Source organism: Tamandua tetradactyla, chromosome 6 (assembly GCF_023851605.1).
Source record: "Tamandua tetradactyla isolate mTamTet1 chromosome 6, mTamTet1.pri, whole genome shotgun sequence".
Taxonomy (NCBI): Eukaryota; Metazoa; Chordata; class Mammalia; order Pilosa; family Myrmecophagidae; genus Tamandua; species Tamandua tetradactyla.
Genome location: NC_135332.1, coordinates 122598023 through 122614821, shown reverse-complemented (window position 1 = coordinate 122614821; position 16799 = coordinate 122598023). Strand labels below are relative to the sequence as shown.

Here is a 16799-nt window from a genome sequence, read left to right as displayed (position 1 = left end):
TGACTAGAGAAGGTTTAAGAAAAAGTAAAAATGATATCATCCCCTTTATATCAGAAGATCAATAGATATGTTTACTTTTTTAAAATTGAGGACAATATAATTTTAACAATTTTTTCAACAAAAAACTTTTAAAAGAATTGTAGTCTTTCCAAATCACCATAGAAAAAGAAAACATAGTCATCCATACATTAAAATGACAAAGTAAAGGAAAAGGAAAGAGAGCATAAAGAAATAGTAATAAATATTAATAATAAACATGAATTATTTTAAACTTAGAAATTAAGTAAGACCGATTGTGTAAAAAAAAAAATATATATATATATATATATATATATACACACACACACTGTTTCGGTTTGCTAAAGCTGCTGGAGTGCAATATTCCAGAAACGGATTGGCTTTTACAAAGAGGATTTATTAAGTTACAAATTTACAGGTCTAAGGCCATGAAAATGTCCAAATTAAGGGACCAACAAGAGGATACCTTCACTCAAGAAGGGCTGATTGTGCCCAGGGTTTCTCTGTCATATGGAAAGGCACATGATGACATCTGCTGTCCCTCTGTCTTTGCTTCTGATTTCAAATGGCTCTCTCAGCTTCTGGCATCTCCTGGGCACCCTCCTTCTGCATCTCCAAACGTCTAGGTCTCTTGGTTTCATTTCTCTGCCCTCTTTGTCAGCTCTGAGCTCTTTCTATGTTTTCTACCTTTTATTCTCTTTATACTGGGCTCCAGTAAAAGGATTAAGACCCATCTTGACTAAGTGGGGGTCAAAAAGAACACTCAAAACATCTCATACTCCCACCCACTCCCTATTATTTATTTATTTTTTTTTGTCTTTATTTTCTTAGTAATCTGTCCATACACTGGATAAAGGAAGTATCGGCCATAAGGTTTTCACAATCATATGGTCACACTGTAAAAGCTATATAATTATATATTCAACTTCAAGAATCAGGGCTATTGTATTACAGTTTAACAGTTTCAGGCATTTCCCTGTAGCTACTCCAATATACCAAAAACTGAAAAAGGGATACCTATATACCACATAAGAATAACCTCCAGGATGACCTCTCAACTCTATTTGAAATCTCTTAGCCACTGAAACTTTATTTCCTTTCATTTCTCTTCCCCTTTTGCTCAATAAGTCTTTCTCAATCCCATGATCCCAGAGCCAGGCTCATCCCCTGGAGTCAGGTCCCTCATTGCCAGGAGATTTACACCCCTCAGAGTCATGTTCCACATAAAGGGGGCAGGCACTGAGTTTACTGGCAGAGTTGGCTCAGAGAGAGAGGCCACATCTGAGCAACAAAAGAGGTTCTCTGAGGCTGACTCTTATGCATAATTATTAGTAGACTTAGCTTCTCCTTTGCAGGAATAAATTTCATAAGGGCAAGCACCAAACTCAAGGGTTTGGCCTATTAAACTGGTAGCCTCCAGTGCTTGGGAGAATATCAAGTCTTCCCCCGATATGGGGACGTTTTTATTTCCACATTTTTCTGCAGCCCTTCAAGGGAACTTGGCAAACAATTTTTTTATCTTCTGCCTATATTAATTTGGGATGTATCAGGGCATCATAGAAACTTATTACAAGTCAACAAGATCTCACTCCCTATGCAAAGTTCCATGAAATTATGGTGTTTGAATAATGACTATACATGTTAAATTAGATAGTGTGCTACAGAAAATACTAATTTTGCACCAAATAAATAACTTCCTTTGGTCTCACACAAAAATTGAAGTTTTAAAATACAGTCTATATTATCCTTTACCCTGTAATCTGATTTACCTTAGTCCTAACTGATCAGCTTCAATCATATTTCTAATTGAAGTCTGATCTCTTTTTTAGCTTAGAAAACAGTTGCTGTATGAGGTAATGCTGACTTTCATAATTGCAGAACTCTAGCGCTGAGTCTCAGGTGTCACATCAATACCTGAAGTTCCAAAGAATGACCAGGTTATATACAAAAAGTACAGCATCTCAGAATTTAGAAATAACAGGTTCAACTTAAGCAGAAATGTGACTGCTGTAAGAGCTTAAAGTCTAGGAGCCTTTACAGTAGGTCTTCACCTTATAATCTATGTTCTCGAGTTCAATTCTCAGAGTTTGCACATATAGTTAGTCCATAATAGTGAGGCATTATAATATCTGTCTTTTTGTTTCTGCCTTATTTCATTCAACATACTAAAATTAGGAGACTTTTAAGAATGTACTAGGCTGCTCACAGAACAGGCCACCAGAAGCACAGTTATAATCCAGACTGTCCCAGCAACCTGGGATGTATGGTCATTCTAAAAATAAAGTATATCATCGAAAATAACAGAGGCATTTCATTTTAATAAGTATTATAAACAGCAAAGACATTCACAGCTCTTATATATCATACAAAACAAAAATTATTAGAAATACACCAATCTTTTTAATTTCTTCTGTCCTGGAGAAGGAAGTATTCTTTGTGTTTTCTAACACTAACAACTCTAATGATAACCTTGAGATTTTTTTCCACTTCGCTTCCTCTTAGATTAGGTTTTGACTTAATTAGTTGTCCAGTCTTTTTCTTGAAACATCAGTTTACCCTATGTACTGAAAAATCCTCCTTGTATGACAACCACATTGCATAACTATTCCCAAAGGCAGTAACACAGCATTGCAGTTAAGATAAAGGGCTCTGGAGTCAGGCTACTTGGAAGTAATTCTTGGTTTTACCATCCATTAGCTGAGTGGTGTTGGGCAACCTATTCTGTCTCTGTATGCCTCAATTTCACAATATATCATATTTCACTGTATATCATATACCAGTGTAATAAAGGAGCGACAGTAGTATTGAACTCAAAAGATCCTTGTGAGAGTAGGAGAGATGTGTAGGCCAGCATTGTGTCTGACAAAGAAATATGTCTCAATACTGTAGTTGAAAGCTCCATAAGAATGTCCTTTCACCAGCTAATCTCTGGTGCTTGGAATTATATCTGTAATATATGTTATTTAGAAAATATCTGTTAAGTTTTTAAAAAGTCGATTATTATCATTACTGAGATGCTATCCTCTCTTCTCCTACTTTCTCCACTCCTTCCTAAAATTTTCTTCATACTACCTGAGTCCTCAACTCAAAACCGGTTCTACCTTCTCCAATCTAAAGACTGATTTCTGCCTGGAAGTACAAGGATCACATCTGAAGCATGTTTTTATGCTAGTGCCTGTCACAGAGCCAGATAAACTCTCAAAATGTCTGAGGGGTTGAAGTAGTTAAGGCAGTAAGCTAGAGTTTGAATCTATGCTAGGTCAATCTAGCAGCTCCTAGGTGGCAAGAGAATGTTAAATTTCTATCTTGATATTCATTTTGTCTGGAAAAATCACCCCTGGGTGGAATGCTACCATTTAAGAAACCAGTCACTATGTTTGCAAGTACATACATTCATTAAATGAAAGCATTTTAATCATCTATGGATTCCCTACCTATATATGTGAACGTCATTAGTGAGCAAGTTCTGAAAAAAGAGTTTGTGTGGCAAACTGTTTTCAAAGAAATGAATAAGTGTGTATTTATATTTTTATACTTATTTATATATATAATAGAGGTGTATATGATAATGAGGGGAAATACATGTGTGTGTATATATATATATATAGGTGTAAATATTTTTTCTGATTATAATATAAATTCATACTCATTGTAGAAAAGCTGGAAATTGCAAAAAAAAAAAAAAAAAAAAAAACCTCAAAAACCACTCATGCTTGGTCCTAACATGCATGTCTTGGTTTATTTCCATTTAGATTTCGTGTAGATATAATGACCTTTTTTACTCTTCACATCTCTTAAGGAGAGCACTGTATTTCTTTGAAAGAAATCCCAGAGAAACTGCTTGGGCTGGAGTGTGAAACTACAAGTCCATGCTTAAGTAGCCAAAATATGGCTTTTAAAGTTGCTATTCAGAAGTCAAAGATAGAAATCCATGTTATATTTGAAAGGGAAAGGAGAAGATGGTTAAGGGAGGAGAAAATAAAGGGAGAAATGATCTTTCTTTTTAATCTCTCAAATCTGAAGTTAATACATGCTCAAAATGTTTGATGTGAATAGTGTGTAAATATGTTTGTGTAAGTGTGTATGCATATGTGTAAAAAGTTGGTGAAAAGGCAGTACCTTTTGCACTCAGTGTGATTTGGTAGGAAAATCACCTGAAGCCAGAGGAGTAGGAGGGCCCTGGCTGACATCTGGATTGCCTATTCCTAACCTAGTTAGAGCTGATGATTATTAAAATACCAGAAAAAGTCCATTAAAGCAGGACATCAGTTAAAAAAAAAAAGAAAAAGGATACACACCTTGCCATTTTAATGTTGACATTAAATATGTAAATGTGCATCCATTTGCCATTCTTTAAACATGGAACCAAAAAGGGCTTTTCTTATGAATCTATGAATCAGTTTCTTGTCATTTATCTTTTTAAAAATCAACACCAGTAATGCACCCTATATGATTTCTGGGTCCAATTTATGAAGGCTCTTAACCATTCTCGTATATATATGTGTTCATATATGTGTATATGCTATAAATTTGAATATGTACTTCTTACATAGTATTTTTCTCTTGACGTTTTATTATATATTTTCCCATGTTCATAAATATTACCTCAAAACAAAATACCTGCTTAATATTTCCTTTTATGTACCATAATTAAACTACCATTCTACCACTAGTTTTTTTAATTTTTATTTTCTAATTTAGTTTTGCTTCTTTATGTGGAAGGGTTTTGTATAAGACTCAACATACTTAACCTTTTTGGTTGGCATTTAACTCTTTGGACCACCTACCACCTGCTCAAAATGAACTGAACCCTTGGTTTCTCCTCTAACCTTCTGCCTTCTTCATTGATCTATCTGCCTAAATGCTCTTGAAATCTCTGACAGTCAACTCAAACTTCATTTGTTTAAAACCAAACTTCATTTTTTTAAAGCCAAACACACATTTATCCATTCCCCCTCCTCTACTGTTCCCTACTTCAGTGAATTGCAATGTAGTATTTTCTGTTAAAACACTAGAAAACCCAGGAATCATACTTTATATATATCATTCCCTGTTAACTTTCATTTTCAAATTATGTTAAACTTGTCTCTTAAATATTTTTCAAATCTATTTCCTTAACATCAGAGTGTTTCCCACCACCAAAGTCCAATAAATCATTATGTCAAGCTCTGACAATGTAATAGCCACCTAAAGATTAACCCATATCTCTTCTTGAAAACTTCCAATCCATTCACTATGCTGCTATCAGAATGATCTTTGAAAAAGGTAAATTTGAGAACATCATTCCTCTGTTTATTAATAAAAATGCATTCACTTATCAATTGTTGTTTTAGGACTGAGACAAAAGTCCTTACTTAGCATGTCCCCAAGGGCAGGCATATTTTGATCCAATCTGTCCCCTCCAGTTTCAAGTGGCACCAATACTGTCTTTTGCTCTGTCAGCTAATTATCTCTTTCCTCTTGCTCCCTTCTTTTCAACTACATACATGCCTCCCACCTCCAGGTAATCTGGCATATGGGGTTTTCTACAACTTGAATCCTTTTTTATCCCCTTTTCCCTAGTTTACTTGTGCTTCCGATTTCAGTTGAAGTATCTCTTTCATTGCAGTATATATTTTTCATGCATGATTGTTATCAAGTTGGGATCTGATTTTATTTGCTGGGTTGATGTCTGGCTCCACTACTAGAGGGTAAATTTCTTGAGAGAAGTTACTACTTGTGATTTTTCTTTTTGCAAAGTTAAACATTTTTATTGAACTGAAATAGGCATAGAAACCACTTCTGATTTTTATGAGAGTTGTATCCCACTACCTCATGGCACTTGGTTGTTTTGTTTGTTTGTTTTCGCATGGGCAGGCACCAGAAATCGAACCCGGGTCTCAGGCATGGCAGGCGAGAATTCTGCCACTAAGCCACTGTGGCCCGCCCTGGTTGTATTTTATTGAAGAATAAAAAATCATTTAAATCACACAAAAGAACCTTTCAATTCATACTATGATCTGCTAAGACTAAGAGCCAAAAGGTAAAATTTGGACCAATGAAAGTAGGATCCCAGGAAAAAATATATACCTTTTCAAATTCCAATTCAGGGTACAGATTTCTTTAAAAATAAGCAGCACATTTTAAACAGTCCATCAAATGAGTTTTTATTTAGCACAAAGTTTTGGGCCATACATGTGCTGTTAGAGTGATGAACAGAGATGAAGAACATTTCTATACAAACTCTGGCCAATCTTTGAAAATTAACTGAGACATGAGACTAAATATATCTTTTCTATGGCAAACTTTCCCAATCCAAGAATCAACCCTACAAAACAGATGGAAGGAAGACAGAAAAGGAAGCAGCAATCAGTTATGTACCTGCTGACTGGAATCAGCTAATCAGCAATAAATAAACAAGAGCTCACCAGTTAAAGCACAAGTGGTCATGAAGATTCACTGTGAGCCAGGCTGAGCTTCTCTCCTGAAAGGAAACGCATGAAAAAAGCAAGAGAAATAAACTTTTCTCTTAATTTAGCAAATTGGTAAGAATGTGTTCTTAGCCAATAACTTGAACTAAAGTTGTTGGCAACCCCAGTTAATCACCCCTGCTCCTTCCCACCTTATTTTTGGACAATTTAATCTATCCAGAAAGCAATATTTCTTGAAAAGTCAGTTTTTGCTACAAATGAAAACCACAAAGGTTCAGTGGCATATAATAGTATTATTTATTTCAGGCTCAAAGTCTACAGGTTGGTTGAGGTAGATTACCTTCCCATCCTAGAGCCTAAGATAGAGGAGCAGCTGCAGGTAGTTTAGAAATATGTCCATACATTCTTTGATATTCCTTCTTTCAAGAGGTGGAGCTTAATTTTCCTTCCCTTGAGTGTGGACTGGATTTAGTGACATGCTTCTGACCAATGGAATAAGATAGGGTTACCAATATGTAACTTCTAAGATATACCTTCTAAGACTAGGTCATAAAAGGCATATGGCCTTCTCCTTGCTTCCTTATGAACTGCACGCTCTGGGGAAGCCAGCTGCTATCTTGTAAGGACACATGGAGAGGCCTACATGGTGGGATACCGAGGCTTCCTGCCTATAGCGATGTGAATAAGGCATCTTGGAAGCAAATCCTGTAATCCTGGTCAAGCCTCAGATGACTACAACCCTGGCTGACCCTTGACCACAATCTCATGAGAGACACTGAAGCAGAACCACCTGGTTAAGATGTTCCCAGATTCCTGACCCACAGAAAGTGTATTATAATAAATGTATATTGTTTTAAGCTGCTAAATTTGGGGATATTTATTATACAGTAATAGATAACTAACACAAGCTGCTATCAGACATGTTGAAAAAACAGGAGCACAAGGGGCCAAACTCAACGGTGTGAGTTAACTGCAAGCTTTTTTTCTTGCCAATATTCTAAAACTCATTGCCCAGAGTGTGTCATAAGGTCAAACTCAGCATTAATGTGCCGGGAAAAATATACCTTCTATGAAGAGATGGAAGTGAATATTAACAATCCTATCTTCTTTAGTTTCCCTTCAAAAACTAACCAGAAAATAAAAAAGGAAGCACTATACATGGATACTATGAAAATGAATACATGAGTGGATAAGTAATAAATATAAATAAAAACAAAATAAGAATTCAGATCAAAGATGAATTATCCATCAAAGCAGTAGAAAATGTCAAAAATGGACTTCAAAGGAACCAAAGAAAAGAGCTAAACATGATACAATATCAGACAAGAAAAGAGAATAGGAAAAACTGAAAATGAACTCTTCAAATTTAGAAAAAAAGAGGAAAGTAAAATAAAAAACATAAATGAATATCCCCACTAGAACAGGTATACAGAAGACATGGTAGAAGAAAAACACCATACACAGTAAACTATTTAAAAATCAAATATAAAGATATAAAGGGGAAAAGTGAAATAAAAAACCCACTATATGCATAATTAACATTTCTGAGGAAGAGACTGTTAAAAGTGTAATAGAAAAAAATTCAAAGCTAGAACAAATCTATCCTTAAATGAAGGAGGAGATAATTATACATATTGGAAAAGCATTCTGTATCTTAGGAACAAATTTCATATCATTGCATTTTATACTGGAAAATATTTCACGTCTCAGTCCATATGATCTTGGCTTTTTCATTGTGGCTTTCCAAATCATAGAAAGTATGAAGAAATCTTAAAATTTGTCAAATTGCCTACAAGAAATTATTATTCTGATCTTGGCCAAGTAATTTTACTCTTCCTAAAATCAAGAAATGGTTATCTAAACTTCTTTCAAACTCAATGATTCTGCGATTTTAGTCTGAACTGCCCTTCTGATAAGGCTTGAAAGTAATAACTTCAAAAAGCAAGTGTCACTGACACTAATATGCATGTGTTAAATGAGTTTATAAAATGTACTAAAGTCAAGTAGTCAATAACTGTTGTCTCCTCTATAGGAGTCAACCATTTAAGGGTTAGTAATACCTTTACATTATGTATCAAACATTTGACTAACAAATGAACCAGTCAAACTTGACCTTGCTGTAGATTTACCCAAAACAAGTTTCACATGGCGCAATGGCCTAATTGATACAGCTTTTCAAATATCTGTGAGTCATGTATTTTGTTAAAATGCTCCAAGAAAATGTGAATTAGTTATATGGCATATTTTAATACAATGTTTATGGTAAATTGGAATATATCATATAGATTAGCCTCACACTGTCTTCCTTCTTTTTTGAAGGATGGATGGCATTGCAAAAATTAAATGCTCTATTTACAAAGACAAATTTATTAACCTTCTTGGGGTAAAAGGAAGTCAATAGGAAAATCATTTATTAGGTAAACAACAATTCTCTACCACCTTTTTTGGGAATGGGTCTAATGGCAATGTGATGTTACTTACAGACAATATATTCTTTGCACTTGAGGTGTTTGCAGCATGACTGGGATGCTTAGCAATAACAAATCCTCTTTTTTCCAAAGCATTCTTTACTAAAGATTAATGATGTAAACGTGTCCAAGGGATGTAGCATCTGCCCTTTATATCAAATGGCACAAGAAACTGGGACCATGTTTTTATTATCTTTGTTTCCCCATAGGGCATGGCAGAGGACCTTAATATTGGCCCCCACTAAGTGCTGAATGGTTAATGAATGATTACCTATTCAGATGCTACTTCATGCAGGTACAATAGATAGTATTTAATGTTAAAGTCAGGATAAACCCAGAGACCCTTTATGCTTTTCACAGGTGACAAAAGTATTGCACCCTTTTCTGAGAGGTTGATTAATTAGAAGCCCATGACTAAGTCCTGCCATTGTTCCACTTATCCTGTTCCTTTGGTGACATCATACAGGCTAAGATTGCTTGAAGTCCTCTAATAGCTCTGATAGCATGGGATTGCTAGTTTGCTGAACAGAGCTAGTCAAACCCTGTACATAAGAGAATCTGAACCCTTAGGAAGTTCTTCCAAACATGTCAACCAAATTCTTGATTCAGGTAATCCCCACTTTCCTACACTATATTCCTTAGAAACAAAAATGAGTACATGTCAGCCTGTCTTCCCACTCCTACATTTAAAATCCACAGCACATTCAGTCCCGCTATTTCTCAGCAAAATTCTGCCTTGACCACCCCAGAGAAACTGAATTGTTAAAAATGCTGTAGAATGAATTTCAACTCTACTTTCACTCTCAAGTTTCATTCTAACGTAAATGCCCTTTTTTGCTGTTTGATGGTGGCAGGAAATGGGACAGAATAACCTCTTAAAATTTCATGTCAACTTCATGATTTCAAAATTTATGGTATTTGGTCTACTTACTATAACCTCTAAAATGGGTACTTTTATTTCCCTAAATGAGCCAGATTCTCTCAATGAATTTTGGGATCAAATTATGGAGTTTGGGAGGTGCTCTGAATATATGAGGGTTTGCAGATATATCCATTTATTCTTCAATTATAGCAAACCATTCTTCATGCCTTGTCAGCTGAATCAGGTTAAAGTTATTTCCATAAAATTCATATATAAATACCAGGTATTATAATATTATTATTTTTATAATTGCTACAGTCTTCAGTTTTAACCATATTATTTTATATTGTTTATTACAGGACAGCATGATAGAAATTGATAGCAATTGCCTGAATAATGAATCTAACTTTTTTAAAAAAAATTCATGTGATGACAATAAGGTAATGATAATTATTTAGAATTTTTATGTTCATTTTATAAAAGACTGTTTCTGGTAACTATACTAATAACATATTCTTTTAGTTCTAATCACACAATTCCTGATAATCTACACTATGGTCTTCTTTTATACTTTCATCTTACAAATAGTCTTTTGTTCATTAGATAAAATATATCTCTGTTTATCATTCTATTTTTTCGCCTTGTAAATACTAGAAGAACTGCTGAATTCAAGGACATGCAAAGCTCTTATTTCTGAATTCCTTAAGCAGGAAAATTCTTGTTGGTGTGAATATCTGCACACATATAAATATAAGTTGTGTCTAATTTGATATAGGCATTTTGTAACTTTTTCTTTCCATATTTGCTAATGTTTAAACCTCTACCATCTCTAGTTGATATAATATTACAATTTATGAAACCTCCACAAGTTTGTGTTATTTCTTTCTATAGAAACATAGTTATTTGATAGTCTTTTAAAAATCAAAATAGCTAAACTAACCTCAGGACATCCCATATTATAGTCATTAAATTTTATTTTAAAAATTACTGCATTAAGAAACAGGAAAGAAATTTAAAAAAATAAAAAAAGTTACTGAGTTAAATATCTGAAAAACTTTATGTTTTAGGTAAATATGATCTTTTATTTTCTTATTACCAGCTATTCTGCTAAACTTCTAAAGGTGCGAAAAATAAGAAGAAAAATCACGCCTACATTTTGTTATTGTTGCCTCCACAATCCTTCTCCTTTAATGAGTAATCTTTTCTTATGTTCACATATAAACAATGAGGTCACACATATAACAGAAAAAAAAGAGACATTCAGACTTAGGTAATCTTTAAACCAAGTCCTAGGCACTTCATGCTGTAACCTCAGTTACAGTACTGTTATGATCAATCACTGTTATGATCAGTGATTGATTAACTGAAAATGAAAGCTGGGGTGTAGGTGGGAATTTACTTAACAATATAGCTCTGGCTTTAGGTTCCTTAAGAAAGCTTATCTTTTATTAAAAATCTATTTGAATCATAACCCTTCTGACATTTTTTTTCTGTAATAGGAAGCTATGTTTCATTATCGTGCCGCTCGCAAGTTGAAGCAATTTCTTAAAATGAATAAAAGTGAGAGTTTTAATACCCACTTATCAATAGTTTCTGAAGGCACATTAAGACTGTTGAACTGCACCAGCAAGGTAAGCTGAGCATTATTTATTTTGATAAAAATATATACTACCCTTGTGAGAGGATACTATCATTTTCTGATGATCATAGACACTATCATAGAATTGATATGATAGTGCTTATTATAATTTAGAGTTGAAACACATTTACTCAACTCTAGAGGGGAAAGAGTGTACTTGGAAAGCACCTATTCATCTCTTGGCTAGGGTAAATTAATAGTTTATGAAAGTGGAGCAAAACATAAATGAAGGCATACTTCCTAGTTATAAAAAGGGTGATAAATTGGGTGGGCAATGATAAATTTTTATCTTTAAAACTTATTAATAATTTTAATTTCAGATAGATACACATTTCTGAGCTCTTAACCAGTAAGATATTAATCAAATGTACTTAGCAAATATTTTTATATACTAAAACTGGACATATATATGTTCCACAATCTCTCATTTCTTTGTTTTAATAATTCTGATATAGATATGGCTAATTTTCTATACTTCTGTACTGGCTGTCATGAAATATAAATAAAGGAAATTCTGGGAAACATTAACTTGAGACTGGACAAGTTTCTTCATCTATGAAATGAAGGAAAAATAGTGTGTTTGTTTTAGAATTTGAAAGGATTAAATGGTATAAGTCAAGTAAAGTCCTTAGTACCAACAGGATTCTGATAAAGGTTATATTTTATCATCATTATTATAATTATCATAGTTATTATTACTATCCCATTCTTCAGGGATTTACCGGCTGCACACAATGCCAAATGGTTCATATGGTTTTTTTTTTAATTTAAACATTTTAATGCTATAAAAAAGATTTCATTTTTGTCTGAATACTAGTAGTTTCCCTCAGAAGGTAAAATGCTAAGATTATCTTGGAATCCCATTGACTATGACGAAAATAGAGATTGTACAACATACACAATTTCTTTTATCATTGTTCTATGTCTTTGGCACAAGCCATTCTCATGGTGTCCTAGATTTGCCAAGTTTATTTCAGTTTTGTGCTCTTAATTAGGTTAATCGTCTATATGGAATATCCACTTTTTTTTCTATAAATCTGTTCTACTCTATTGTATGTGTCCTGCAATGTACAGATCAGTTCAAGATTCATGGAGCCTTTATATCTAGCCTGCCAACTCTTAATTTCTACCTACAGCGATTTCAAAGTACTTTGAAATAGGTTTTATATCCTTTGCTTGTTCCAATTGATTAGTAGTTACTGTTGGAAATCCTCTGTTGAGTATAAGCCTCAAGTCTGGGCTCAAAATAAAAGACAAGTGATATCATATCTTGACCAGGAAGGGGTAAGGGTCATAGGTATGCTATACATTTACAATCCCTTCTCTCATGTGTTGAGCTTGTGCAGATTTCCGTGATCCAAAATTAATTAATTGCAAGGAAAGAAAATACACAAATATTTTAATCTTGAAATTAAATAAAATTATATGCTATTAACTTGATATATTACATGTTTTTGGAAATAAGGCAAGATGTTAAAGACAGTCAACCATATTGAATTTTCTTCATGAGTCAGGCATACTATAAGCTAAGGTTTTTGCTGTTTCATTTTGTTTTGCTTCTGATGGGTAAAGCTTAATAAAATTTATGGCCAGGATTTAATAAAGTATTAAAATGTTGATTTAAATGTTAGTTTTGTCTCTGATAGTATACTCTTCTATATTAATTTTCATACTTCCCAGCAATTAACAGTGCCGGGCAAACCTGCAAAATTACGGATCCAAGGCGTTCAGAAGATGAACTCCTTGCTTCTTCCTTTTCCCTGATATTTTGTTTCTAAATAAAATTAGTATTCTGTCTTCCTAACTATCAGGAATTTAAGCTGGATTCTCAATAGATTAGATGAGCTGAGAATAATATGAAAATTCACTTTTATAGTTAATGGGAGGAACAAATAGAAATTAATATTTAATATTGCAAATGTGATTTTGTTTTTAAGGCTAAAGGAAGAAAAGCACCTCCCCTGGGTGAAGTACAACCCACTAAGAATTTGGTGAGAGTAACTGTATAATTTTCTTTATGGTTCACCACCTTTTTGCTCAACTTAATTCCTCAATGTATGGTTGGTTTTGAATATATTCATTATGATACTAATAGCAGGAGTAGGGAGTTCATCCTATAAAATAGGATCCCTTTGAATTACATTAAAAAACTGATTTAAATTTTAAAAAAGAAGTTAGAGAAAATATCAGAGCATTGATTCTAGAAAAAGCAACAATAAGACAGCAATAGGTAATAGGCAAAAGCATGAACAATTTATATAGAAGAAAATAAACTAAAAAATTAGTACATGAAGACAAAAAGCTATCCTTGTAGTTACAAAAGGAATGTAAATTAAAACAATGAGGATCTGTTTCTTTAATCTATTTTATTAGTATAGGTAAGTTTATTGCATATACAGTATAAATATGTACACAGAGTATATGAGTAATCTATATATACTATATACATATATATAACATACTATAATATGGAAAATATTTATTAATGAAAAGAGCAGAATAGTTTAATTAGATTAAAACTTTAAAATGCTGTAAGTATATAACTAGGATGGCATTGAAAAATGAACACATCTGGTTTATAAGAGAGATGGGATTATAAACTTGGCTTATGAGAGTGATTAATTCTTCTTTGACATTTCCATTATTATTATTATAATATTACTAGACCAGTAAATACATGGGAGTATGGAAAGTCCTTACTTATCTTAGAGAAGCTGGGTAGTCTATACACACTGGATTCCAGGAAATCCTAGGAATTCCATCTCAAGTGGAACATGTGAAATGAATGAACTGACTATATGAGCTAAAAGTGATAGAAATGTACCGAGGGCTTCTGGCCTAAGAAAATTTAGAAATTTTAGGAAAGGGAGAGAATATCTATATTCCCAGAATTGCACGGTAAAAATCAAGGTTTTTAATTTATCTTTAAATAAATGCTTGTTCTTGGTCTCTGAGGAAAAGTCATGATATTTTCACATTTGTGTATTTTAAATCTGCTTACTCAAGGCAACTTCAATTTTTACTTTTAAAAAATATGCTGGCGGGTTGGATTCCTGGTGACTGCCCACATAAAAAAATATATATATACATATATATATACACACATATATATATATGTGCTGGGCCCCTCAACAAAAAGAATATAGAAAATCTGCTTTCATATTTACCACTGAAATCTATTGTATAATCTTTGAAGTATATTATTTAAAGGGTTTGTGCTGTTACTAAATATATAGCTAAAAGAGATCTAATTTGTGACCAAAGTTAAAAAATATATACACACATCCAGAATCAGTCAGTTTAGGTGCAAAATCCCAGTCATTCTACTTACTAGGCATGTGGCCTTGGCAAATTATTTATCCTCTCTGAAGCTCAGCTTCCACATCTGTAAAGTAAGGTGTAATCATCAAGCTCATAAGGGCTGTTAAGTAAAGTGAAGTAATGTATATAAATTACTATCCACGATATCTGGCCTAGAAAATACCTAATGACTGGTTGTTATCTAAATCATTACCCTACCCTCTACTAACCTCATCCCCGAGTAGGAAAGCTCATAGGAAAATAATTAAATTGTATTCAGAGCTACTCCCTAATACGTCTGTTCCACTTTCTGTGGATTGTACAGGTAGCCCTTTTTATAGTCCTTACCAGGGGCTAGGAACTAACTTAGGAAGTGGACATCTTCTAAACTCTGGGCAGACCCTAAGGGCACAGGCTCAATCATGTATACCCTTATTAATTTCCTTTGCTAAAATAATCTAAAGATTTTCAGTGTTAATTATTCCTTCCATTAAAAGTACATTTTTCTAGGGGGTACAACGGTAGTTCAGGGGTAGAATCCTTGCCTGCCATGCAGGAGACCCAGGTTTGATTACCGGTCCATGCACTTCCCAACAAATAAATTCAACAAATGGTGCTGTAGTAACAGGATACTCACATGGAATAATGAAATGTGACCCCATGTACAGCATGTAAAAACAAAAGTTTTTATGTACAGCATGCATAAAAACACAATTGAGTAATCAACAAATATATTTCTTCTGAAAGTTTAAACAGTTTTATATCTATAGTTGGCAGTCACCTGACATAGCTCTTTGAATAATCCTAAATCCTAAACCACACCTACCTTGAATTTCCACAGTTCACTTATCATAATTATAGTTAGAATCCACAGCAAAATATCATGCAAGATTCCACTTTTATTACACTAAATTTCCAGTATAACCTAATATGATAGAAAAATAAATACTATTACTAATAGATTGACTGTTAAAAACTTGTATTTTTATAAAAATATGAAATTAAAACTTCTTAATGTATTTCTCTAGGAAGAGAATAAATCTTTAAAGGAACAGAAAAAACAGAGTGACTTGTGTTTCCTAAAGAGACTACTGCAAAAGATAAAAACTTGTTGGAATAAAATTTTGAGAGGTGCTAAAAAGCCCTGAAAAATATGGAGTGGCAATATAGAAACATGTGGACTTTAGATGCATCCTCCAAGAATCTGTTTGCTCATGCAGTCTGGGGGAGGTGGGATAGAATGCCTCCTAGAAGTTACTGAATGCATCCTAGTAAAAATGGATTACAGCTGTAGCATTAGAAGATGAATGTAAACAATGGAAAGTGAATGCTGTGATTGACAAACTATGTTATATGTATGTGGACATATACCAGTCTGTATTAATTCTGTACTGATTTTGTGTAAGACAATCTATATAAGATATCAGTTGCAATAATGCTTTTTAAACTTGTTTGAAAATTTCAGCAGAACAGGTATCAAATCTACGAAGTGTATCATGGTTACAGGGATTCAAAATTAACATTGTTCCGTTACCAAAATAATTGTATGGCTCGCTCTGCAGTAATACAGTGCATTAAGAGTGGAAATTGGCATCTTCTGGGCTGAAGATGTTTTTGGGCCAACAGTGAGCCATGGGTAATGCCCTTCAGAACAAGTTAGATACATTAGAGGAACAGCAGCATCAGTGAGTCCGAGGCTCTTAAGAGGGATATCCAGAGACATAGTTAAATATGAATGCCTAACACAGTGCCTTCCATAAGTGGTATAGCAAATGTTTTTAAATGAAAATAAAGAATAATTTCCAAAGAAACAAAAATCATCGGTCCTAAGGATGCTAAACCTTAGTACTGAGTTACTACTGTCATTTATGTATAATAAAACTTTTCTAAATGAGTTTGCAATTTGGGAAGTACATTTTTAAGAGAATAATATATGTTTGCCTTTTAATTAGCAGGATGTGTATATACAATTTTGACACCATATTTTTATATAAAAATAACTTCATACAATATTTCAAACAAATTGCTTACTTTGGATAACATTTTCCTTTGATAATCTATTAACCCTGTCTGATTCACTTAATAAATCCCAGTAGGATTTT

The 16799-nt window shown here is 33.5% G+C and overlaps 1 protein-coding gene across 2 annotated transcripts in view; it reads left to right on the top strand.

The window, feature by feature from the left end:
* Positions 1–16133, top strand: part of IL7 (interleukin 7) — a 31188-nt gene extending 15055 nt beyond the window's left edge. For both annotated transcript variants that reach the window (XM_077167053.1, XM_077167052.1), the window contains 4 exons: positions 10118–10198; positions 11258–11389; positions 13335–13388; positions 15726–16133. In XM_077167053.1, coding sequence (XP_077023168.1) covers positions 10118–10198; positions 11258–11389; positions 13335–13388; positions 15726–15845 — 387 coding nt within the window. In that variant the 3' untranslated portion in view covers positions 15846–16133. The remainder of the gene's footprint in view (positions 1–10117; positions 10199–11257; positions 11390–13334; positions 13389–15725) is intronic.
* Positions 16134–16799: the final 666 nt, after the last annotated feature.